We start from the raw sequence: 27,710 nt of genomic DNA, 5'->3' as shown, positions 1-27,710 counted from the left end.
CTATAGGAACTGACTGAATGGGAGGTACCTCAACACTTGAGTCATTAACTCGGACTATGTGATAGATACAACCCTTTGAAACTAACTTTCTCGCCTTAAGGTACGAAATGAAACAACCCTTAAGCACAACTGAACTACTACTCCACTCTATGACTGGCTCATTTAGAATCTGAAACTTGACAACTCTAGTTCTACAATCTATTGAGGCATAACAGGCATGAGGCCAGTCCATACCTAGAATGACATAAAAATCTACCATGTCTAGTTCAATTAAGTCAGCCATGGTGTCTTTGTGATTGATGGAAATGACACAATCATGATAAACTCGCTCAACTAGAATAGACTCCCCAACAAGTGTGGAAACACAAAAAGGTTCACAAAGTTTCTCAGGGATAACATCAAACTTATTTGCAACATAAGGGGTCACAAAAGATAAACTTGCTCCTGGGTCTAGCAAAGCATAAACATCAAAAGCAAAGACTTTGATCATACCAGTGACAACATCTGGAAGTTCTCTTGCTCTTGGCGATTGGTGATTGCATAAAGGCGGTTTGCTCCTCCGCCAGTACCAGAAGTAGCTCATATAGGTGTAGCCCTGTCTGGTGGAGCAACTGATGAAGACTGGGCTCTATTGCCTGGATTTCCACTACATTGCTTATTCTTAGGACACTCTTTCAAGAAATGCCCCTCTTGTCCACACTTGAAACAACCTGTCAAGCCATCACGGCACTTGCCTGGGTGGGTTCTCCCACATTTAGCACATGTAGGAGCCCAACTACCTCCTTGTGCCACATTACCCTGGGACTGCGCTGATTTAGATCTGAAGTTCTGCGAATTCTGACCATAATATTCGCCTTTGTTTCGAGGTGCAGGTGCACTAGCAGATGATGGAGCAGGCCCCTTTTGCTTCTACTGAAAGGACGAACGATTCACATTGCCTTTCTGCTGCCCAGACTCATTCTCTGTCATCGCTTTCTTTCTTCTGAACTCTTCCCTGTCTCTCTCTCAATCTGCTGCACATAAACCATCAACCTTGATATGTCCATGTCACCTATCAGCATCGCTGCCCTTCCCTCTTTGCTTGACAGACGACCCAAGCCAGCAATAAACAAGCTCATTATACTCCTCATGTCCTTAACCATTTCAGGAGCATAGTGGGATATCTGGGTGAACTTCAACCCATACTCATGCACGCTCAAGGATCCCTGTTTCAGTGTAAGAAACTCTCATACCTTAGCCTCCTTCAGTTCTCGGGGAAAGAAACGCCACAAGAAGGCTTCTTTGAAACAAGCCCAACTAGCAGGTGGTGCATCCTCAGGTCTACCCCCCTTCCACTGATCGAACCATGTTCTAGCAACATCCTTCAGTTGATATGCAGCTGGTTCAACCCTTCCTGCATCAGCAACATGCATCACCTCAAAAACCTTCTTCAGTTCCTCAACAAAATTTTTTGGATCTTCAGTAGTGTCTGAACCAGTGAACTAGAAGGATTCATTCTCAAGAATTCGGGAATCCTCGAAGTGTCAGCCTCATCTTTTCTTGGTCCTCTTGGCTGCCCAACCTGGTTAGTCACATCTTGGCTCAGCATCCGGATAGCCTCATAGAATTCGACATTAGTGACCTCGCCTTGAGGTTGCACGTTTGGTGCATTAGGTACCCCTTGCTCTTGTGGTTCAATATTTCTCCTAGCTGGATGACCACGTGTTGCTCTTCGTGGAGGCATGGTTATCTGAAACACACGCAAGCACGAATTAGAGGGAAACTTTTAGAGATATACTCTAACGCACGAAATGGATATGAATGAGGTGGAGAATTTCCTAAATGTTGCACCCTCCTAATTATAGATGTGGTGTGCTTCACACCGATAACTAGGACTCTACAGACATGGCTTCATAGACTCCCTAGGACTCTTGAACTCTATGCTCTAATACCAAGTTTGTCACGCCCCAAGCGTACACCCTGGACGTGGCCGGCACTCGGAGACCATCGCTGGTCTCAAGTGAACCCTTGGCCTAGCTTACTTAACTCAGTGGAAGACTTAACACAACAGAATAAACTTATTACAATAGTTTAAATGATAACATCTTAACCAAAATGACAACTTAAGTCTCAAAACAAAATATCTGCAAATACATGGATGAGAGACTCAATACTAATTGTCTGACTATCTATGGAGCCTCTATAATACTGAGATGGATGTTGGGACAAATCTCACAACGTCCTAATAAAAAAAACTAGGAAAGCGAAATAAAAGAGTCCTCCGAAATGCAAGGAGGCTCACCACTGACTGTGGAGTGCTCAACTGAATCAACGGTGCGCTGGATGTTGATCCTGGTTACCTGTGTCTACATTATAATAAGATGCAGGCCAACTGGCATCAGTACATTGAATGTACGAGTATGCGAGTTAGAATACTAAACCACAACTTAAGCTTGAAAGGAGTACAAATGAACACTTACCTTGACTCTGTTTAACTCATGAACAACTGAACTCAATATAAAGCAATAAGACACATGTAATATATATAAAGCTTGTAAAACAGTGTAAACAACTTAGTTCATTAAAGATAAAGCAATAACAAACTCAACTTTACTTAAATATAAAATTAATATAATTTTTGTGGGAGATTCTCTAACCGACAACCACCACATGAGCCTAAGTGAGGATACAACGTCTTGCCCATGCTACCAGAACTGTCCTATACTTTTTCGTCATATAAAATGCTAAACTTAGTGGATCCACTAGTCTATGCTAAAAGCATCTTAAGGAGTCATCTAAAAAGTATGATCTTTTACTACCCATGATGGCTACATGGTTTATGGAGACTTGAGTTAATATGAACTCGCATCCCCATATCGGTGCTCAATAGTACTCCCAAAATATACTTAGCTCATATGTTTGGAAAAACAAAACTCTTTCTTTGAATTGAGATAATTACTCAAAACTTAGCTTAAAAGCTCTCTTGGAATCGATGGTCCCTTTCTTGCTCAAATGTGAAAACATTTATAAACTCTTTGGGAATACTTAGTCCACTTATAGCTTTTTGAGAAATGAACTCAACTCTTTACTCTTTGCTTAACTTGAAACTTGAGCCTTAAAACGAAGTTAAAACGTTTGTTAAAGACTCTTGAAAACTTTAAGAAACTTTGCTTTGACTTGTTTCTTAACTTCTAGACTTGACACTTACTTCTTTGACTTTGATCTTAACTTTCCTTGAATTGAATTATGGATTCAAGGTTCATGATCTCATGTTTATGGATGATTTCATGATGTTTAGATGCACCTTAGAGTGTTGGATTCAACTAGAAAACGTAGGTACATCGATTAGAAACTAATACGAAAAGATGGGGGAAGAATGGGGTGAACTGGCGTCATTGGAGCTCTAAGAGGCGTGGGGCGCCAGGCCCCAAACTTCAGAGAAGTCTGTGGGGCGCTCTGGCTGGCACGGCGCCCCAAGGCCAAAACCTCAGAGGCTGCTTTGGGGCGCGCTGGCTGGCGCGGCGCCCCAGCCCCGTTACCCAGGTGTTCTCGATTTTTCGTCTCTGTTTTTCATCTCTAAGCCCTTCAATCTTCCCTAGTTCCTTCCCTAAACACTTAGGATCAATTTAAACCTTAATACATAACCAATCTAACTCGAAAACACCCTGGACACATAAATCAACTCAACCCCCAAGCATCAACAATTCCACCAACAAGAACTTAACGAATTTCAACAATGTTCTTGAAAAACTCCCTAACTTTTCATCCAATCAACAACCATTCTCTGAATAAATATAATATGAGAGTGTGGGTGAACTAACCCAATACGAAAAGATCTCACATACCTTAATAGGGATCACCCCCAATGAATTCCACTCGCAAGCTTGGATGATCTTGACGAATTCTTGCCTTTTTCTCCCTTTCTTTCTTATTTTCTCTCTTCTCCAAACCCTAAGCATATTTCTCAATTCTCCAAACTAACTAAGTCATATTTTTACCCCAATAAATCCCTAAGATCAAATTAGGAAATTAATTATAGAAAAGACTACTTTGCCCTTCCCTAAATCCGGTTTGGGACTTTCCTAAATCTAACAGCCCAACTTTCGAAAGGCATATCTCACTCATACGATGTCTAAATCATGCAATCTCAGCGGCGTTGGAAAGATATCTCCAAGGTATTTCCAACCATATCAATATCTGTTTCTAAATCTTCCTGAGCTAGGAGTTATGACCGTTTGAAAATGGTCAAAACTCACTTTCTTAACTTAGACAATTTCCAGATTTCCTTATTCTTTCCAAAAATCAATATTTTCATATTTTAAACTCTTTATAGTCATTTCTAGGTGCGGGATGTTACATACTATGTTTACTGTAATTCATTACTTTAGTTATTTATTTGTTGAATAGAAATACACTCGAAAAAGCGGACAAACACAGTTACCATCTAGCAATAAATACGTGAAGAAAATCAATATTATATAGCCCCATAATGGTATATAGAAATATGCCATTTGAATTTCATGCTCTATGTTATTGTAAATGCCTCTAACTCTAAATACTGAATTAACTAAGAGAATTGAAATTTAACGACAAAAGAAATCTTTAAAATTGTCAATAAATTATCAAACAGAGAACGTAAAAAAAAAAAGATGATTACAACAATTAAATAAAATAAACCATAAGAAAAAAAAAGAAACAGAATGTCCAAAAAGAATAAAAAATATAAAAATAAAGGATAAAGTAGAAAGAAAAAAAAAGTAAAATAAAATAAAAATACAAAGAGACAGAATGAAAAAAAAATTAATAAAATATAAAACCAAAACGTAAAAAGGGAAAAAAAAGTAAAAAAAAAAAAAAGAAATTAAAAATTAAGAAAGGAAAAATCTTTCTAAAAATAGTCCTAATCTATTTAGAATTTCTTGCTAAAACTAATTCCAAATCACATAAAATTTTATTTCTATTTCAAATCTAACTAAAAAAGACACAATCCTAAAATACTCAAACTCAAAAAATCTCAATCCTACACAAATTCTAATTCCTAGCAATTAGATACCTACATATTTTCTATCCACAATAAAAATAAATAAATACAAATACATGAAAAAGAAAAGGAGAAGAAAAGAAATTACAAGACATTTCAAGATTTGTAAATATTCATCTCTTAACTTTATTTTATTATTATGTTTAAATAAAATAATGTGATATACATATTTTTAATTAATGAACATATATTAATAAAATAAAGTAGTCTTAAATAGGTTTAAAATAAATCAAAGAATGAAGGTAATAACATTTTTATTAAGCTAATAATATAATATTCAAAAATTAATTTAAGTTATATATATAGTCAATAAAGCAACTGTGCTAGAACCACGAGACTCGATGGGTGCCTAATACCTTCCCCTTGGTCAATAGAATTTCTTACTCGAATTTCTAGTTCGCAAACCAATAAAAATAAAGAGTCAAATTTCCTTTTGATTAGGGGTTTAAATAATAAGGTGACTTGGAACACAAAAACTCAATTCCAAGTGGCGACTCTGAACAATAAAATAATCTCTTTTCAAAATGTCACTTTAATTGGAGAAACTCTTTTTCTTTCAAAACATACATTTAAATTTCGTGAGGGAAAATAAGGGGCGTGACAGATGGCGACTCCGCTGGGGAATAACCAGAATTTGAGCTTGTAAATATTGATTTGTGTATGACTTTATTTATTTATTTCTTCATTTATGTTGGCTGAATGTGCTAATTGTTTACTTTTTTACTATTTTAATATTATTTGAATTGAATTATAACTGTCATCTCTCGCGCACCCTTCTGAGTCTTCCATAATACAATTATGAAAATTGCGATTACGCACCCCACTTCTGTCAAGATAGCCAGTGGATCTTCGGTCCATGGTGAAGGATTTTTAGTCACACATGTTTAGAATAGGGAGCACCAATGCACAAAGTCGGAAAGCGCTGCTACCGATACGTTGCTACTCCCTAACTCGAGTTGTCCGCTTGTTTTACAGTCAATCTAGATACCTTTCTTCACAAGTTCAACCTTAGTAGAACTGAAACCTTCAGACATGATATCCTTACTAGGTTTCGCTTAATCTGCATCATGTGCATTTAACTTAACAAAACTCGACATGAGGGCCGGGTCTATCTAGGACAGATACCTTTTCTTGAGACCATTATGTACATTTTTGTGCTACTTGTTGCATTATGTGGAAGACTATCAAATGTTGACCGGCTTTAAATAATTGACTAAAAGAAGAAACGTCTATTTTTACCTACATTCAGCAAATAATTCAAGATAAACAAAGTGAAAATAATATATATATATATATATTATATATATAACCCTCAATTGTATTCTCGCTTTTATCAAAACATCAAGTTTTTAAAAATAAAAAATAAAAAATAAAAATAATAATAATGCATATACAAAAAAAAATAATTTGTATATATATGTATGTCTTCAAATTTGTTTCAAATAGTTCATGTCTACCTTTTTTTTTTCTCTTTCTCTTCTTCATGATTCACTTGTCAAAATTATCTCTTTATCCGGTCATTCTCTTCGAAAACAACCTAGGCTTTCCCTAAGGAAGGTCAACAAAAGTCGTTTTCGAAAGAATAACCACTTTAGGCATTCTGAGTCATTTTTCATATTTATTTTTATTTTTTTTAACTACTCCGACAAATGATTTCGAGTGATCAAAATTTCATAAGTTAAATTTGGTTTTAAATCGCGAGTTTCTTTTCCTAACCAGGTAATCATGAGATCTATGAGATGTGATAAAAGACCAAGGGATGAAGCAGTCGAAATTGTCAATGATTCCCCAAAGTTCATGATCACGGATAAAACCCACCACTACTCATGGCTTGGTGGAATGATATGCATGAGTTTAGGCGAACTGAGATATTCAAACATCTTGGTTTCCTCACAGATATCATGAGATTTAGTCCTGACAGAGATTTGATCGAGGCTTTGATCCCTTTTTGGGATTCTACAAGCAATGTGTTTCGCTTTAACGATTTTGAGTTGACGCCTACATTGGAGGAATTGGGTGGTTTCACAGGGTTAGGCAAGGATCTCCGAAACAAAACACTCATAGCCCCAAGAAGCGTCAGCGGGAACAAATTTTTAGAACAAATGCACATCATCCATCCTCATAAGGAGTGTTTCGATAATGGGTTGGTTTCCTTGGAATTTCTATACTCAATATATGGAAAGAAAGAAGGATTTTCAGACTATGGGAAACAACTTAAAAATGGGCAACACCTCCCTACTTGGGAAAAGAATAGACAAGAAGCATTCATGGTGACCTTTTTGGGAACCATGGTTTTTCCAAGGAGGGATAAAAAAATTAGTATTCGTCTGTCGGGAATAGTCGCTGTTATGATGAAGAAAAAGAAATCCACTATCTTGCCAATGATGTTGGCTGACATTTATCGTGCTTTGACTAAATGTAGAGAAGGGGAAGACTTTTTTGAAGGTTGCAGCATTCTATTGCAAATGTGGTTTTTGGAGCACTTGTATTGCCATCGTTTTGCGACAGATTTCAAATCTGAATGAACGAATTATATTTTGAGTCACCCAGACAGGATGAAGGAATTAATAGACAAATTGCTAAAAGGTGTCAAAGCGTGGAGACATTATCTTCTTAAATTAACTGCATCTGATATTACATGGAACTATCATTGGTTCCCTGCGAGTGAGGTAATTGTTATGCCTTCCTATCGTCCATTCTTTGTTCTGACAGGCCTTCAAGGATTCCAACCATACATACCCCTTCGGGTGCTACGCTAACTAAGACAAAAAAAAACTTACCTAGGGCCGAGGATACACAGAGTTTCGTATGGGAGGTGTCGTCTGAAGAATGAGATCGAGAATCAAAAGCTCAAAAGATTTGGGGTGGTAGTCAAACTTTAAGCTCGAAAGCTATGATAGACGATCGTGTTGAAGGAGAAGTAGACCCCTCATACCTCCATTGGTTCTTTGATCAAGCCCCCCTCAAAGTAATGCCCGAAGGATCAGCGCGAGAACTCAGAGATCGAGAAGAGAAAATTGAAGTCAGAATCAAGCAAGCTCGGCTCGAGGTGGAAAGAAATTATAGGTTTACTCTGGATATCCTCAATAATGATCTAAAGAATGCTAGAGAAGAGTTGGCTCAACGTGATGCAATATTCAAAGAGAGAGCTAGGTTGATTCAGAAAAGGGCTGAAAAGGAACATCAATCCACCATTCGAACCTTACATGAGGATTTTGGCATTATCATAGGCGCTATGGAGCAACAAGAGGAGGAGTATAAAAAAGAAAGGACCCTCTTAATGCACGCACATGCTAGACTACAAAATCAGTTAAAAGCTTCGATGGGACGAGAAACAGACATAGCAAAGCGTTTCACATCGTATCAAGCAGAAGTCGCGATCGAGAGAAACCAATGGATGGGGGAGCGTGAAGAACTTCATAATCAAATCGAAGAGCTTCAGGCACATGAAGAGGATTTGACCCACACGGTTGGTACTACTCAAGAATGGTTGCAGAATTTTCACGAGAATATGGAGGAGGCCAAATGACAAGTGCTTCAACTGACAGAGAGCTTGATTGATGTTTATGGTGGTTATCTACATCGGAGTGATGAGAGCTTGGGTCGACATGCGCGTGCACTGGCCCCACATCTGCCAAAAGTTTTGTTCAAGGTTTACTCTAGCCTAGGGGGCAATTGATGATCGAGAAATATTAGAGAAAGATTTTTTTTATTATTATTATTATTTCTTTTATTTTCATTCTTGTCGAAGTTTGTTTCAATCTTTAAGTACTTTGATGTTTTGGTCATTTATTTTAAGAACATTTTGATTTGAATGATGTCTTCATGTTAAGATAAATAAATGTCGTGTTTCTTTTTTTTTAATAATTCTTCTTCACGAACTACGTAATGATCTAATTCATGCTCAACATGATACGTAGGCAACCTTCAACAGGTTCGATCAAAATGCGTTCAACATATTCAGATGATAAAGTACGGGACTAAAAGACATAAGCAAGTCGTCCAAAGCCGGGATGAAACATAAAAGTCTTCCAAAACTCATTGTAGAAATAGGAATAATCTAGGCGCATAACATACAATGTGTGATTAATATTGTAAAGTGTTGAATCCTAACAGATTTGTTTTTATATATAAGAGAGAAAGAGTTTAAAGGTGGTTGGTTTGTGAAGAAAGCTGGCATCTCATCAATATAACACAAGATCAAAAGGGAAAGCAAAAATGACATGCAAAGACGGAATAGAGTCAGGAAATGACAAAGTCCAAAATCAAATGGTTGCACAAGAGTCAGTATCTGTAGAAGAGGTCAAAATGTTGAGACAACAGATGACCAAAATGTATGAAGCTTGGATGAATGAGCAGGCTCCCCCATCTTCAATTCGGGAATACCTGAATGTGAATATGCCATTCCCCATTCAAGTCTCAACAAGTGACCCGATTTATCCACCTGGATTTGGACACGTTAACACATCTAATACTGCTGGAACTTCCTCGGTATACCCGTTGAATCCACCCATGATGAATAATCCACTCTTCATGCCAACTGTGCAAACTAATGCAATTCCTCAACCAACACTAGTACAAAAATCCAATGATGATCCTATACCCAAAGATCAAAACGGCCAAGGTCAGGACCCTAAATTGACTTTCAAAATTCCTGATTCTTACCACCACACTCATCAATACAGTTCCCCCGTCGAGGTTGAAAAAGCCATTAAGGACGAGGAACATGAAGAAATTGCAAGAAAAATGAGGAGTTTGGAGCAAACCATAAGGAATATGCAAGGGCTGGGAGGACACAAAAGTGTCTCGTTCAAGGACTTATGCATGTTTCCAGATGTTCACTTGCCTATAGGGTTCAAAACTCCAAAGTTTGATAAGTATAATGGTCATGGAGACCCAGTGGCTCATTTGAAAAGATTTTGTAATCAGCTAAGGGGAGCCGAAGGAAACGAAGAACTTTTTATGGCTTACTTTGGAGAAAGTCTAACGGGTGTAGCCTCAAAATGGTTTATCGATCAAGATATTTCTCGATGGCATGTCTGGGATGACATGGCGCAAGATTTTGTCCAACAATTCCAATACAATATCGATATCGTTTCGGATCGCAATTCCCTAGCTAATATGAAGAAAAAATCGTCTGAAAGCTTTAGGGAATATGCCATAAGATGGAGGGAGCAGGCGGCTAGAGTCAAACCGCCGATGAAAGACTATGAGTTGATTGATGGTTTTCTCCAGGCACAAGAACCTGACTACTTTCATTACCTTCTCGTTGCAATGGGAAAGCCTTTCGCCGAAGCAATTAAGATCGGAGAAATGGTAGAGAACGGCATAAAATCGGGTAAAATTGTAAGCCAGACAGCCATTAGAGCTACCACGCAAGCAATACAAAGCGAGTCAGGTAATTTTGTAAATCGAAAAAAAAAGGAGGAAGGGTCCATGATGACGTCTGGATCGAGATTTGTTCAAATGGGCATGAACCACCCTTATGTTCAAGTCCAACAAGAACAATCTAATTCTCCTCAACATTATTACTCATCCCAATATGCAGTTCTCAACACTCAAGCATATGTCCGACCTCCTCAGCGCCAACAATGGCGGGCACCTGCCCCACAAGGTTCTCGCCCCCAACAACAAAATTTTCAGACACCCCATAATCCACGTCCCCGGATGGATTATACAAGAGAACAAGGTCGGAAAGAAAACTTTACCCCAATTGGAGAGTCATATACGAGTTTGTTGCGGAAATTAGTACAATTGAGATTAGTTGAACCTGTCAATCCCTATTTTGTCAATCTGAATGCAAGAGGCTTTGATCCAACTGTTATATGTGAGTATCACGCAAACACTCCAGATCATAGAACAGAGAATTGTTGGACTCTAAAAAGAGACATTGAGAAGTTGATTGAGGATAAGGTAATTGAGATACGCAATGAGGAGGCGCCAAATGTCACCAATAACCTACTCCCTGCTCACAATAAGAAGCATGTTGTGGGGATGGTAGACATTTATGAAGATTGTGAGCAAACATACAGAACAAAAATGGAAAGCAGGGATTCAAAAGAAGGGTCGAGTATGGTTTTAGAACCCATACAAAAGGCATCGATAATTGTGAATGGTGCAAGTTCAAATTTTGGAGACTCAAGAAAACTAGTGTTGTATGTCCCTGGAGCTGTAAAAAGAAGAAAAGTACCATTGAATGGACCAAAATTATACAGTCCTGGTAAACTTCGAACATTTGGTCAAAATCAAGAAAGTGTGAAAGAGCCAATTGTGATACAAATTGCAACGCAACTTCCGATGACAAACACCAAGACAGTTCCATGGAACTACAAAAAAGTCGTTGTTACCCACAAGGGAAAGGAGATTATTGAAGAAACAAATGAAACAAGAGGATTAACTCGTTCTGGGAGGTGTTATGCTCCAGAAAAATTAAGAAGAGACAAACAAGCCCAAGAAAATCAGATGCCAGTTAAAAAACCTGTCACTGAGGAGGAGGCTGAAGAGTTCTTGAAAAAGATGAAAGCTCAAGATTATTTTTTTATTGATCAGTTGAGGAAACCACCCGCTCAGATATCCTTGTTGTCATTACTTATACATTCTAAAGAGCATCGTGAAGTTTTGACCAGAATCTTGAATGAGGCACATATCTCAGAAAGTATCACGGTGGGTCACTTGGAAAAGATAGCCAACCGAATATTTGAGGTAAATAGAATCACTTTCATTGATGATGAATTGCCTTTGGAAGGATCTGGGCATAATAAGGCGTTACATTTAACCGTGAAATGTGAAGAACACTATGTGAAGAGGGTCATGGTCGATGGAGGATCAGGTGTAGACATATGCCCTCTTTCTACTCTACAAAGGTTGAAAATCAACACGGATAGAATTCGTACTAACAATGTCTGTGTGTGTGCATTTGATGGCGCAAAACGGGACACTCTTGGTGAAATATACTTAACTGTTACAATTGGACCAGTGGAGTTCGGAATCATTTTCCAAGTAATAGACATAGACACTTCTTACAATCTACTTTTGGGTAGGCCACGGATCCACCTGGCTAGAGCTGTGCCATCTACTCTGCACCAAATGGTCAAATTTGAGCATGATAAACTGGAAATCATTGTCCATGGTGAAGATGATCTCCCAATCACCCAAGATCCTTCAATACCATGCATTGAGGCCAAAAGAGGTTGTGAATCCCTCAACTATCAGGCTTTTGAGATTATAACAGTCAATCAGTTTTCGGTGGGGAAGCCTATACCACAACCTCATTTATCATCTGCTTCAGTCATGGTGGTGTCCCAGATGGTACAAAATGGCTATGAACTTGGAAAGGGACTAGGGTTGTCTTTGCAAGGAATTGTAGATCCCATCAATCCGACGGGTAATCAAGAGACATTCGGTTTGGGTTTCAATCCAACTAGATTTGATAGAAAATGGGCAAAAGATCGTAAAAGAAATGTTTGGAATTTGTTGAAGCCAATCCCTCATATTGCTCAATCTTTTATTAAATCTCGAGGTGAACCGAGTCCAGACTTCTCTATCCAGAATGATGTGGATGAAATATGCCAAGGTATCAAGGAAATGTTTCATGATGTAAACATAACTCAGATGGGTGAAGGCACTAGTCATATGGATGTGCAATTCGTCGGGCCGAATGTCAAGCTCAACAACTGGGAAGCCACTCCTCTCCCTACAAGGAGGGAGTCTTGGTAATTTATTTTGCTGCTTTTAATTTATTTATTTGGATTTTTCTCAGGGTTGTAATTCAAACCTTCTAGTTGTCTCAGTTTTGTGTTAACCCTTCTATCATTTCTCATTTAACGCAATGAAGTTCTAGTTTCACAATCATATTCAATCATCTTCTCTGTTCTTACTCTTTCTAATATATGTCCTCTTATTTTTCATTTTAGTTACATTAATGTCGACTTTAATAATATGACATGCATGCGGAGTTTACAGTTAGATCCTAAAAAGTTGTCTGATCTCAAAACAATGAATCCAAAGTTTGACGAATATGATGAAGATGAAGCTTACGAAAAAATAAAAAAAGGATTGGATCAATTTGAAAATAAGCCTAAACCTAATTTAAGTGAAACTGAGGTGGTTAATTTAGTAACTCCTGAAGAAGTGAGAGAAATAAAGATAAGTATTCATATTGATCAGAACATTCGAGACGACATAATTCAAGTTTTATTTGAATACAAAGATGTCTTCGCTTGGTCCTACGATGACATGCCGGGTTTAAGTGTTGATTTAGTAGTTCACAAACTTCCAATACATCACGATTTTCCACCTGTCCAGCAAAAGCAGAGAAAGCTTAAGACAGACATGAGCGATAAAATTAAAGAGGAAATCATGAAGCAATTGACTGCAAATGTGATCAGAGTTGTCCAATACACTACCTGGTTGGCTAATGTTGTGCCAGTGCCAAACAAAGATGGAAAGATCAGAGTTTATGTTGATTACAAAGATTTAAACAAAGCAAGTCCAAAGGACAATTTTCCATTACCCAACATTCACATCCTGGTTGATAATTGTGCCAAACAGGAGATTCAATCTTTTGTGGACTATTACGCCGAATATCACCAAATTCTCATGGATGAAGAAGATGCAGAAAAAACTGCTTTCACCACCCCATGGGGTACATATTGTTATAGAGTCATGTCATTCGGTCTGAAGAATGCGGGAGCAACCTACATGAGAGCTATGACTACCATATTCCATGACATGATGCCTAAAGAAGTTGAGGTATATGTCGATGATGTCATCATTAAATCTAGAACGCAAGCGGACCATGTGCGTGATCTAAGAAAATTCTTCGAAAGATTGAGAAAGTACAACCTCAAGCTTAATCCAGCTAAATGTGCATTTGGAGTGCCATCTGGAAAACTTTTGGGTTTTATAGTTAGTCGAAGAGGCATTGAATTGGACCCCTCTAAGATAAAGTCCATTCGAGAATTGCCACCTTCAATAACCAAAACTGAAGTCATGAGTTTTCTGGGAAGGTTAAACTATATCAACAGGTTCATTGCTCAATTCACCGCCACATGTGAGCCGATATTCAAGTTTTTGAAAAAGGACGCTGCTATCAAATGGACAAGTGAGTGTCAGGAGGCTTTTGACAAAATTAAGGAATATGTAGCAAACCCTCCGGTATTGGTCCCACCAGAACCTGGTAGGCCATTATTCTTATATCTTTCAGTGATGGATAATTCATTTGGTTGTGTTTTAGGACAACATGACATTACGGGAAAAAAGGAACAAGCCATTTATTATTTGAGCAAAAAGTTCACAAGCTATGAGGCAAAGTACACTCTGTTAAAAAAGACTTGTTGCACTTTGACTTGGGTTGCCCAAAAATTGAAACACTATCTTATGTCCTACACGACCTATCTTATATCTCGAATGGATCCTTTGAAATATATTTTTCAAAAATCCATGCCAATAGGTAGGTTGGCGAAATGGCAGATTTTGCTTACGGAATTTGATATTATTTATGTCACTCGTACCGCCATGAAAGCACAAGCGTTGACCGATCATTTGGCAGAAAATCCGATCGATGACGAATACGAGCCCCTAAGGACATACTTCCCTGATGAAGAAATCAACTCTATTGAGGAAGAAATTCCTAATGATGGTCACGTGTGGAAATTATATTTTGATGGGGTTGTCAACAAAAATGAAGTAGGAATTGGGGCAGTTCTTATCTCACCAAGCGAATGTCATTATCCTGCCACAGCACGACTTCGATTCTTTTCTACCAACAACACAACAGAATACGAAGCTTGCATCATGGGTTTGAATATGACAATAAATCTGGATGTGCAAGAGTTGGTGGTTTTAGGGGATTTCAATTTGCTCATTCGACAAGCTCGAGGCGAATGGGAGACTCGAGACATTAAACTCATGCCGTACAAACAATGTTTAGAAAACGTCATCAAAAAATTCAAGTCCATTGAATTCAGGTACATTCCCAGGTTTCACAATGAGTTAGCTGATGCTTTGGCCACCCTAGCCTCGATGCTTCCATACCCGGGTAATACCTATATTGACCCGTTGGAAATCCAAGTTAGGGATCAACATGGTTATTGCAATATAATTGAAGTAGAGCTAGACGGTGAGCCTTGGTATCACGACATTAAACGGTTTTTAAAAGCTAAAGAATATCCAATACATGCTGATAGAGATAAAAAATGAACTATTAGGCGACTCGCCAATGGATTCTTTTTGAGTGGCGATATCTTATATAAAAGCACTCCAGTTTTGCATCTATTGCGATGTGTGAATATTCAAGAAGAAGAAACAATTATGAATGAGGTGCATTCAGGGGTTTGTAGCCCTCACATGAATGGTTATGTTCTAGCAAAAAAGATTATCCGTTCAAGGTATTATTGGTTGACCATGGAGCGAGATTGCTTCCGATTTGTACGCAGGTGCCATCAGTGCCAAATTCATAGCGACTTGATTCAGTCACCCCCTTTAGAGTTGCACCCTATGTCTGCTCCGTGGCCTTTTGTGGCTTGGGGAATGGACGTTATTGGGCCGATTGAGTCGAAAGCATCTAATGGGCATCGGTTTATTTTAGTTGCCATCGACTACTTTACCAAATAGGTGGAAGTTGTCACATTCAAATCAGTCACCAAGAAAGCAATGGTGGACTTTGTTCATTCAAACATCATGTGTCGTTTCGGCATACCAAAAATCATTATTACAGACAATGCAGTGAATCTAAACAGCCACCTAATGAAGGAAGTTTGTGAGCAATTTAAAATTGTTCATCGTCATTCAACCCCTTATCGACCCAATGCAAATGGGGCTGTTGAAGTGGCAAATAAAAACATCAAGAAGATTCTTAGGAGAATGGTGCAAGGATCTAGACAGTGGCATGAAAAACTACCACTTGCTCTCTTGGGATACCGCACGACTATTCGTACGTCAGTCGGTGCAACTCCTTACTTATTGGTTTACGGAACTGAGGCTGTCATACCCGCAGAAGTTGAAATCCCTTATCTTCGAATCATTGTCTAAGCAGAAATTGAGGACACGGAATGGGTTAAATCAAGGTTAGAACAATTAGCACTGATAGACAAAAAACGATTGACATCAATTTGGTTTGGTCAATTATATCACCAGAGGATGGCTCGAGCTTATAACAAGAAGGTACGCTCAAGAAATTTTGAAGTCGGTCAACTTGTTGTGAAACGCATCCTTCCCCATCAAGACGAGGCCAAAGGAAAGTTTGCCCCAAATTGGCAAGGCCCTTATGTTATTAAACAAGTGCTATCAAAAGGAGCATTGCAACTGGCAGATATGGAGGAAAAGACAATCGACACAATTGTTAACGCAGATTCGATCAAAAGATACTACGTTTAACACTTTTTGTTATGACACTCTCGTGATTGACATTCTCATGATGAGAGGATAAAAATGTATCCTCCTTTATTTCAAACAGCATTTGTCTGGTGCAAAAAAAAAACAAAAACAAAAAACAAAAAAAAAAGAATAAGAATAAGAAAAAAAAAAGTTTCATTGAACTACGTTCGACCTGATTCCTAAGAGGATACGTAGGCAACCCTTCATTGGGGTTCGGTCTAATCACTAAATAAAACAATAATCATGTTCTTCAATTCTCCAGGGGCTGAGACATGACATTGTGACCTATGGTGAGTTCAAAAAAAAAGAAAAAAAAAAGAGAGTCTTACGAGGGAAAACCCTCACGAGCACCGTAAGACAATAGTAAGTTGAGAGAAAGAGATAATAATATCTTATTGGTGGAAAACCATGAAGGGCACCATTGATCAAATGATGACATTTCGTCTTGGCATGAACACAATCAAAATAGAAATCAGGCTATAGATTGAAATGTACAAAATTGTTTCATGAGATTCGGACAACTTAGAAGGATCAAATGTTCAGTCCAAATGCATGTCATTCATTAAAGTGGTCACGTACTTTCAGATAAGATTTTTTTTCATTCCTTTTAAACATTTACTTATTTCGTTCTTCTAAAGACATAACTTTTCTTTCATAACCCTTTCATTTGTGTCATTTGTACTTGTGTTTGGTATTCTTTGAATCTCATTCAGCGTAAACTCGTGTCAAGTGAGAAAATCAAATTAAAGTCGCGAAATTGACTACGATATTTCCAGTTGAATGTTGAGGACATACACAACATTGACTAGGGCTGTGAACCAATCGAGAAAAAATATATATCAAAAATTGATACCGTGTGAAAAATCGGTAAAGCAAGAAAGTTGTTTTGGAAAGGATGAACCACACAACGTGCACAAAATGGAAATGGGTCAAAATGTTCATGAGAAGTGTTTCAAGGGAAGATAAGGACCGTCTCTAAAGCATCTTCAAGTTATTCGCGCGATCGTCAATATGATGATTCTTTCAACCAACACAGATTTAAATTCAAACTCCACAAGATATTCGAAGTCACAAACCAACCACCATTTAGAAAAACTAACAAAATATTCTTTGTTTTAAAATAGGTACAAAGAAAAATCGTGCAAGTAATTCGCGAGAGTCAAACGCCAAGAGGTAAGTTCTTGAATCCCTGTCTCTCCTACAATATGCACCACAATAATAATGATAACAATAAAAAAAAGATTATTTTTCTTAATAAAATCTGGGGCGTTTTATTTTATTTTTATTTTTTGTTTGTTTCTTTTACGTTTGGAAAATGTACAAAAATAAAAATAAAATAAAATAAATGATCTTAAGTATAATAATAATAATAATAATAATAATAATAATAATAATAATAATAATAATAATAATAATAATCATATAAGTAAAAAAAACACATATATATATAACCCCTATTTTTATTTTTCATGTCTTTATAGGGCACAATAATCTCTAGTTGCATATAGGGCACAATAACCCCTATTTTATTTTTCATGTCTTCACAGGGTACAATAATCCCTAGTTGCATATAGGGCACAATAACCCCTATTTTATTTTTTTCATGTCTTCACAGGGCACAATAACCCCTATTTTATTTTTCATGTCTTCACATGGCACAATAACCCCTGGTTGCATATAGGGTACAATAACCCCTATTTTATTTTTCATGTCTTCACAGGGTACAATAATCACTGGTTGCATATAGGGCACACTAGCCCCTATTTTGATTTTTCATGTCTTCACAGGGCACAATAACCCCTGATTGCATATAGGGCACAATACCCCTATTTTATTTTTCATGTCTTCACAGGGTACAATAATCCTTGGTTGCATATATAGCACAATAACCCCTATTTTTATTTTTCATGTCTTCACAGGGCACAATAACTCCTGGTTGCATATAGGGCACAATAACCCCTATTTTATTTTTCATGTCTTCACAGGGTGAAATAATCCCTGGTTGCATATAGGGCACAATAACCCCTATTTTATTTTTCATGTCTTCACAGGGTACAATAATCCCTGGTTGCATATAGGGCACAATAACTCCTATTTTTATTTTTTCATGTCTTCACAGGGCACAATAACCCCTATTTTATTTTTCATGTCTTCACAGGGTACAATAATCCCTGGTTGCATATATGGCACAATAACCCTTATTTATTTTTTTTCATGTCTTCACAGGACACAATAACCCCTGGTTGCATATAGGGCACAATAACCCCTATTTTATTTTTCATATCTTCACATGGCACAATAACCTCTGGTTGCATATAGAGAACAATAACCCCTATTTTATTTTTTTTCATGACTTCACATGGCACAATAACCCCTGGTGGCATATAGGGCACAATAGCCCCTATATCATTTTTTTCATGTCTTTACAGGGCTCAAGAATCCCTGGTTGCGTGTATGGTACAATAACCCCTATCTTATTTTTTATGACTTCACAGGGCGTAATAACCTCTAGTTATATTGGGCACAAATCTCCCTTTATTTTATTTTATAAAAGTATATTATTATTATGCCTAGTATAAACTTTTATAGCTTTCATCAATAACTCACAAAACTTTCCTAGTGCATACTGGGGCAAAATTTTTGTTTGGTTTTTTATTTTTTTTTATGGCGTGCAGGTTTCTACCTAGTATACCAATTTGAAGTTCAAGAATAAAATCCTCGTTTTGATTAGAGAAACGAAGAATGTCAGATGTCAATGACATTTAGAGTCGCTTTCAACCCATGTAACGGCTCAGCATATCATGAATCATCTTCTCAAGAAAACAAGCATTCAAGAATATCATGCGGAAGAGCGTCAACGACTCAAGTCAAATCATAATCTTCAGATCATAAATTCAAATATCAAGATGAAAGTTCGGAATCGATGTACCTACCCAAAGAGGGTGAAGCGATAACCGAAGATTCAAAATGAAGACTCAGTACTAGTGGAGTAGATATGATCTTGTATCTTTCCCTTCTCTCCTATTGTATTTTTCCTTTTAATGTAACAGCTGGAGTTATGAACCGGAATCTCGACAAAACCTCACTCGACTACCTAAAATTATTATCCCGTCCCTTCCTATATATTAACTACACCTGATTCCTTATCATTAACTCAGGATAGGTAGTTTGTCTAAAGTTAGGGCATGGTCAAACCTCTTCTCTTTTATTTATTTTCACATTTTTGGATCAATGTCTCAGTCAAAAATTAGTCACATTGTTCACGTCTTTGCATGAAAACTCTTCATGTTTTTCCAAGCAAAGAGGGACATACTGTGAACACCTAATTTTTTACCAAAAATATAAAGATTTTACACCCAATTTTGATACTTAAATATTATTATTTCAGTAGGATTATATTTAAAATAAATGAAAAAAATAAATAAACTGAAAATTACAACAAATTATAAGCTCACTTTATGGTTAAAGTTTAATAAAGAAAGTTTGTGAATTTAATGTATTTGTTTTAATCCTTTAACTTTTAACTAGTCTAAAAAAAATAAATAATAATAATCGTATATCTTATGAAAAAGTAGAAAAATAGGAAAAGAAAAAGATAAAAACAAGAATACTAACAATAGTAAATTACCTTACCTTTATCCTAATTACCCCAAACTTCCTTAACTTATTTCCTAAAAATCCTCGTCCCATTAAGTTTATTTTATTTTTTTATTTTTCTATTTATTTTTCCTCTTGCACGATCTTTTCTCATTATTTTTTTACATGTTTCTTTTTTTTTTTTTCTTTCTTTTCTCTTCGTTCTTTTTTTTAATTATTTTTTATTATTATTATTTTATTAATTGTTTGTTAATATTATATTACTATTTTTTTTATTTGTTTTTTTATTCCCTTATCTCAACCCTAAAATTCTCAACTAGATTTCAAACTAAACTCCCCACTCTTTCACGTTCCTTTAAGTTAGCACTAAACTCACACCTAAAATATTATAAAAACACGCTCAGTAGAGAGATTACAGAGGCAGACACACATACACAGAGAGAGAAAAAAACTAGAGCAAAAGCAAAGAGAAGAAAAGTGAGTTTTTTTTTTTGAGAATTAAGTCTAGAGTTAAGAGGTTCTGTTCGGGGTTCCAAGTTTGTGGATCTTAAAGTTAGCCTTGTTAAACTTTGGAAATCTGTAAATTTTTACGTTGTTCTTCATTGTTTAGTCAAAAACAATTTGAAGGTGCGTTCTTGCCTTAGCCTATTTATATTATTTTATTTTGAATTGTTTTCATGTAAACTATATGTTTAATCCGTTTTGTAGAATCATGAAAAAAAAAACATGTATCCCATGAATTTCTCAATTTTTTTCTTGAATAATATTCGATGTTTTTGTTTTAGCTTCATGTTATTTTTTTTTCCGTAATTTAAGAAGAAATTAGTGTGTTTTGTTTGTGATAATTAGATATTAATTTCATATATTTAATCGCATGTTCATTACTTAAATTGATTATTAATCGATGTGATTAGAAGATAATAGTTTAATTTAATTGATTAGTGATTCAGAAAAGTTTTTTTTGTGTAATATGCTTTAGTCTTTTTAATACATTAAAAATAACTTGTCTTTATAATAAGTGTTAAGATGATTATCGTTTTAATTCGAATTATTAAGATATATAATTAAGGGGATATATGAATATAAAAAATAATTAAGAAAACTAATTTTTTTTTAAAATGAGAAAGCATAAGAAAAAAAAATAAAAATAAAAACAGAACAAACGCAAACTGAAAAGAATAATAATAAAAAATAGAGCGTAACAGAAACAAAAAAAAAATTAAACAAAAAAAAAGTAAGAAGAACAAAACATAAATAATGGAACATAATGTAAAAATGAAAAAAAGTATAATAATAATAAAAAATATAGAAAAGGAAACAGAGAACGTAAAAAAAAAAAAAGATGATTAAAACAATTAAATAAAATAAACCATAAAAAAAAAAAAAGAGAAACAGAATGTCCAAAAAGAATAAAAAAAATAAAAATAAAGGATAAAGTAGAAAGAAAAAAAAATTTTAAAAAAATTAAAATACAAAGAGACAGAATGAAAAAAAAATTAATAAAAATATAAAACCAAAACGTAAAAAGGGAAAAAAAAGTAAGGAAAAAAAAGAAATTAAAAATTAAGAAGGAAAAATCTTTCTAAAAATAGTCCTAATCTATTTAGAATTTCTTGCTAAAACTAATTCCAAATCACATAAAATTTTATTTCTATTTTAAATCTAACTAATAAAAAACACAATCCTAAAATACTCAAACTCAAAAAATCTCAATCCTACACAAATTCTAATTCCTAGCAATTAGATACCTACATATTTTCTATCCACAATAAAAATAAATAAATACAAATACATGAAAAAGAAAAGGAGAAGAAAAGAAATTACAAGACATTTCAAGATTTGTAAATATTCATCTCTTAACTTTATTTTATTATTATGTTTAAATAAAATAATGTGATATACATATTTTTAATTAATGAACATATATTAATAAAATAAAGTAGTCTTAAATAGGTTTAAAATAAATCAAAGAATGAGGGTAAATAACATTTTTATTAAGCTAATAATATAATATTCAAAAATTAATTTAAGTCATATATATAGTCAATAAAGCGACCGTGCTAGAACCACGAGACTCGAGGGGTGCCTAACACCTTCCCCTTGGTCAACAGAATTCCTTACTCGAATTTCTAGTTCGCAAACCAATAAAAATAAAGAGTCAAATTTCCTTTTTATTAGGGGTTTAAATAATAAGGTGACTTCGAACACCAAAACTCAATTTCAAGTGGCGACTCTGAACAATAAAATAATCCCTTTTCAAAATGTCACTTTAATTGGAGAAACTCTTTTTCTTTCAAAACATACATTTAAATTTCGTGAGGGAAAATAATGGGCGTGACAATAGTATAGATGACAAAACTCACAATGTTTGTATATCAGTTTGTTAGCAGTTACTTATCGGCTACAACGATCCATCTACTTCTATTACTCTTTTTAATCTCATTACAATCATACCTCAATTACATGCTTCGTAAAGTTGGCATATGCATTCTCACTATTCATTTCACTCTATTTGGACTCATTTCATTCTAGTCTTTACTACTAATTTATGGATCTCAAACAATACAAGTTCTCTATATTTCCTAATGAGATACATCTTAACAAATTAAAAAGATTCCTAGTGAATTGGCATAATGTATGTTTACCTTCTTCATGACTAAGCATAATTCCAATGATATGACTATCAAATTTATTATGTACATGATGATGCAATCACTACAAGAAAAGACATCTATTGCTACAAAATACATTCTAGCTAAATATGCATTTTTTCGTGGCTAAACACTTTAGCTACATTATTTTCTTTCGTAGCATTCGTAGCAAGATGTAGCGTGGCTAATAGTTAGCTACAGACTTTACATGTTGCGTGGCCAAGGATTTATATCTATTGCTATAAAAAAAATGTGTTGTAGCTGCATTGGAATAAAAAGTTGCCACGAAAAATATACTTATGGCAAGTAATTTTATTGTTGTGCCATGATAAACAAAATTTGTAGCTATCTTCATATTGTAGCCACACAATGTTGTATTGTAGCAAAAAAAAATTAATTTATTTGCCACACAAACTTACATTTTATGGCAAGTGCTATAGCTCAGTCTCGTGGAAATAATGCTCATATTTAGCTACAAAATAAAATATTTATAGCTATAAATTTTAGTACTTGCCACAAACATTTCATATTGNAACTAAATGCTTTGAAAATAGAAAATATATAATTTAATACGAAAAATTAACTAAATTCTTTGAAAACAGATATGGTTTAAATAGCTGAAGTTGTATGGTTGTTGAAAAATGGGATTGAGCCATTGAAGAGACATAACTCATAATTGATAACTTTTGAGTTTGATTAATAATTAATAATTAATCAATGTATATAATTTTATAATATTTTTATATAGTGTAGGAATAAAATGGTAATCCAACTTTGCACTTTGGAGATTCCCACTTTTAGTAATATATGATATGATATATGATTATTACATCAACTATATTTAAGAAAATTATAAAATTTTGAAAATTTAAGCATAATGATTGGTAAAAGATTGATAACAAACTAATAAGAAAATTTCGAACAATTCTAACAATAAATACATAATTATTTAAAGTTATATATATTAACATTGGACAATTTTGAGGTTTTATTTTTTGTAGCCTAAAGTCATTGCTTCAGTGGCTTTAAGGTTGAGCCTTACCTAGGTATTATATACATTTTAAGTACTTAATAAATATATAAGCACACACAAAATAAGTATTTTTAAGTCATTGTGGGAGATTGTGAGGAGCTTTTCAATTGCTCTCTTTACTAATAATTTCGTCTCAATTCAAGAAACTTCTTGTTATTTGCAATTGTAGGGTCTTACGGCTTATGAGTGTAAGAGAAGGAATCCCTCAGTCCTCAGGTGTGTTTTTCCAAGTTGATATTTCTCAAGTATTCTCCTAATCTGGAGGTTCTTGTTGGCACAAGAGATGAACAAAGATAATACAATAAGAAGAAAAGCAGAGAGAAATTTGAGTATTTCTTATTTCTCAGAAAACTAGCGTACAAGATTATAAATAGCACTTGGAAAACAACAAACTAAGAGAGAAAATAGGGCATAAATTAGGACTCCTAATGCTAATAAACTGAATACGTAAAAGGCTCCTAAAAATACTGACAGTAACTTCGTGACTTTTGAATCAGTCAAATAACACTTTCCCTTGATTCAAAATCACACTCCCAACTACAACCTGAAAAATTCATGCTTAGCCTGAGGAAGAGACTTCGTAAATATATCCACTGCTTGCTCGTTTGTGCGGCAGAATTTTAGCACTATTCTTCCATCAGCTACCAATGCCCGGATGAAGTGATATTGCACATCAATGTGCTTGGTTCTCCCGTGAAAAGAGGGATTCTTAGCCATAGCAATTGCTGATTTGCTAACAGAAAAAATCTTAGTAGACTCGTTTTACTCGTAACTAAAATTTGCAAGTAGTTTTCGAAGCCATAAAGCTTGTCGTGCTGCTAAACTTGCTGATGTATACTCCGCCTCAAACGTTGACAGAGCTACTGTCTCTTGCTTCTTTGAACTCCATGTCACTGCTCCAAAACCAAAACTAAAACAACTACCAGAAGTGCTTTTTCGATCGTCCAAACATCCTACATAATCACTATCTGTATAGCCAACCAATATGAAATTTGATACTTTAGAATACCAAATACCAAAGTCTGTCGTTCCAGCAACATAGCGAAGAATTCTTTTGGCAGCACCTAAATGTTGCTTTGTCAGACTCTGCAAAAATCTGGACACAACACTAACAGAAAAAATAATGTCAGGTCTAGTGTACGTTAGATAATTTAAGCCACCAACTAGACTTCTGAACAATCTCGGATTTGCTTTCTTAGTTCCATCTGCACGCTGCAACTTCTCATTGACATTCATAGGTGTAGTTGTTGCTTCACAATTCATCATATGAAATTTTTCCAAAAGATCCTCTGCATATTTCTTTTGAGAAATAAAAATTCCATCTTTATCTTAGATTACTTCAAGCCCCAAAAAGTATTTCAGTAAACCCAAATCAGTCATCTCAAATTTTCTCATCATACTGGACTTGAAATCATCAACTAAAGACTTTGAGGAACCAAATTAAATCATATCATCAACATAGAGACAAACTACCAAAAAATCTCCATTACCTTGCTTCTTTAAGTACAATGTGGACTTCTCGTGAGTCCACTATCCTGAAAGAATGAATCAATTTTGTTGTACCACGCACGCGGAGCTTGCTTTAGCCCGTAAAGAGCTTTTTAGCCTGTAGACTCTGTTCTCATTGCCATTAATAACAAAGCCCTGAGGTTGTGAAACATAAACCTCTTCTTCTAGATCACCATTCAAAAAAGCAGACTTCACATCAAATTGATACATAGGCAAACACAATTACGTAGCCAAAGCCAAAACAACTCTCACTGTTTCAAATCGTGCAACAAGAGAAAAAGTTTCTTCAAAATCTACACCTTGTTATTGTGAATATCCTTTTGCCACTAGACGAGCTTAATGCTTTTGAATGCTCCCATCTGCATTGCACTTTGTTTGAAATACCCACTTGAGCCCTATCACGTTCCTTCCTTCAAGTGAATCAACTAACTCCCACGTAGAATTTCTTTCAATTGCTTGCATTTCTTCTACCATAGCATTCTTCCATTCAGATTGTTCTGTCGCTTCTTCATAACAAACAGGATCTGAAACAAGCAAAGAAAATTGACAAGAAGTATTTACATTGTTAGGATATCTGGGATTTGGTTTCTTTTCTCTTGTTAATCATCTTAGTGGAATTGGCTCATCAGAAGACTCGTCAAGTGTTGTAGCTGTTGTTGGTGCACTAGGCAAGTTTCTAGGAGTAGGATCTGCTGCTGTAGGTTCTTCATCAGTAGATAACAATTGGAGATTTGATCTCAAATTCCCAGAATTAAAGTTCCAAGAGGCATCCTCATTAAACACAACATTTCTACTTATGATCACTTTGCCACTTATGGGATTATATAGACGATATGCTTTGGATTGAAGACTATGCCAACAAAAATACATTTTTCAGATCTTTCATCAAGCTTCGAATGAAAGTTAACCAAAGCATATGCTATACAACCAAAAATTCTTAAGTGGCTTACCCGTGGCTTCTTACCATTTCAAGCTTCAAGAGGTATCGTGTTCCAAACAATTTTTGTTGGAGAGATATTCAAAAGATAAACAACGGTTGCAACAACTTCTCCCCAAAAGTAATCTGGTAGACCCTTTGCTTTAAGTGAGCTTCTAGCCATTTACACTATCGTCCAGTTCTTTTGTTGGCCACACCATTCTGCTCTGGAGTGTATGGTGTTGTAAGTTCCATGCGAATTCCATTCTCATCACAAAAGACATTAAATTCTTTAGACAAGAATTCACCACATCTATCGGTATAGAGTGATTTTATCTTCCTGCCACTTTGATTCTCTGCTAATGCTTTAAATTTCTTGAAATTCTTAAAGTTTTCTGATTTGAATTTCAAGAAATAAACCTAGCTAAAACAGCTGTAATCATCAGTAAACATCAAAACATACCGACTTCCACCGAAAGATTCCGTTTTCATTGGCCCACACAAGTCAGCATGCACAAGTTCAAGACAAGTTGTAGCCCTCCATGATTTTCCTACCAGAAATGATTTCCTAGCTTGCTTCCCATAAATACATCCTTCACAGAAGTCAAGTTCATTGATTTTTGGCAAGCCAATAACCATATCTTTTTGAACCAACAGTTTCAGCCCATTAACATTCAAATGCCCATAATGTAAGTGCCACAGATTAGTCTCATTCTTTCCTTTGACAACTAAGGCAATATTTTCAACACTTGAAATATCAAGGGGAAACATTTTATTTTTAGTCATTGATACATGAGCTGTGGTGCGTCTAGATTTCTTATCCTTAATATCACATGCTTGATCATCAAACACAACTGAGTACCCACTAGTCATCAATTAGCCAACACTTAACAGGTTGTGAGCCAAAGTGGGAACATATTGCACGTTATATAAAAGTTTCACATTACCTTGGACAGTTTTAATCTCAACAATACCTTTCCCTTCAACATGCACTTGTTTGTCATCTCCTAGCCACACCTCGCTTTTCTGTGACTCATCAAGATCTCTAAATAGAGACTTCGAACTTGACATGTGATTGGAGCATCCGCTATCAATGAACCACATAGCATTCGCACTTTCAGTTATTTGGGAATGAGTCATAAACAACTTACTTTTTTCTTCCACATTTTGAATGAAATTGGCTTCCTTTTGCTCGTCTTTCTGCTTCGTCCAGCAATCGACTTCTTTATGGCCAAATTTCTTGCAGTATCGACATTGTATTGTGCTCTTGTATTGACGTGATTCACCAACCTGGTTTCTACCTCTGCCACCACCACGACCTCGTCCACGAATATTACCTCTGTCATGTCCCCTACCTGCCGAGTTTTCTATTTTTCCTTTGTAAGAGAACTCACCCTTTACCTGGAATGCCTTCTCTTGAACTTTCTCACGGGACCTATTTAGCCTATCTTCATGAGCTAGCAAGGAATTCATTAATTCATCAAAAGAATAAATAGATAGGTCCTTAGATTTCTCATTTGCAGTAACAACATGCTCAAATTTGGTGGTTAAGCTTCTCAATACTTTAGACACAACAATTTGATTATCAATTTTTTCACCATAGGACCT

At 35.6% G+C, this 27,710-nt stretch overlaps 1 protein-coding gene across 1 annotated transcript; it reads right to left on the bottom strand.

Annotated features, from left to right (window-relative positions):
* Nucleotides 1-24,439: 24,439 nt before the first annotated feature.
* On the bottom strand, nucleotides 24,440-24,913 carry LOC125861325 (secreted RxLR effector protein 161-like). The gene has a single exon (XM_049541245.1). It carries the CDS (start codon nucleotides 24,911-24,913, stop codon nucleotides 24,440-24,442), a length of 474 nt encoding a protein of 157 aa, XP_049397202.1.
* Between the last annotated feature and the right edge of the window lie 2,797 nt (nucleotides 24,914-27,710).

The sequence above is a fragment of the Solanum stenotomum genome, chromosome 4 (assembly GCF_019186545.1).
Source record: "Solanum stenotomum isolate F172 chromosome 4, ASM1918654v1, whole genome shotgun sequence".
In the NCBI taxonomy this organism is placed as follows: Eukaryota; Viridiplantae; Streptophyta; class Magnoliopsida; order Solanales; family Solanaceae; genus Solanum; species Solanum stenotomum.
The sequence above is the reverse complement of the archived record's forward strand: the minus strand, read 5'-3'. Positions and strand labels throughout refer to the sequence as shown.

Coding starts and splice junctions, on each gene's coding strand:
- LOC125861325 (XM_049541245.1), bottom strand. CDS start 24,913: ATGAATGTCAATGAGAAGTTGCAGCGTGCAGATGGAACTAAGAAAGCA.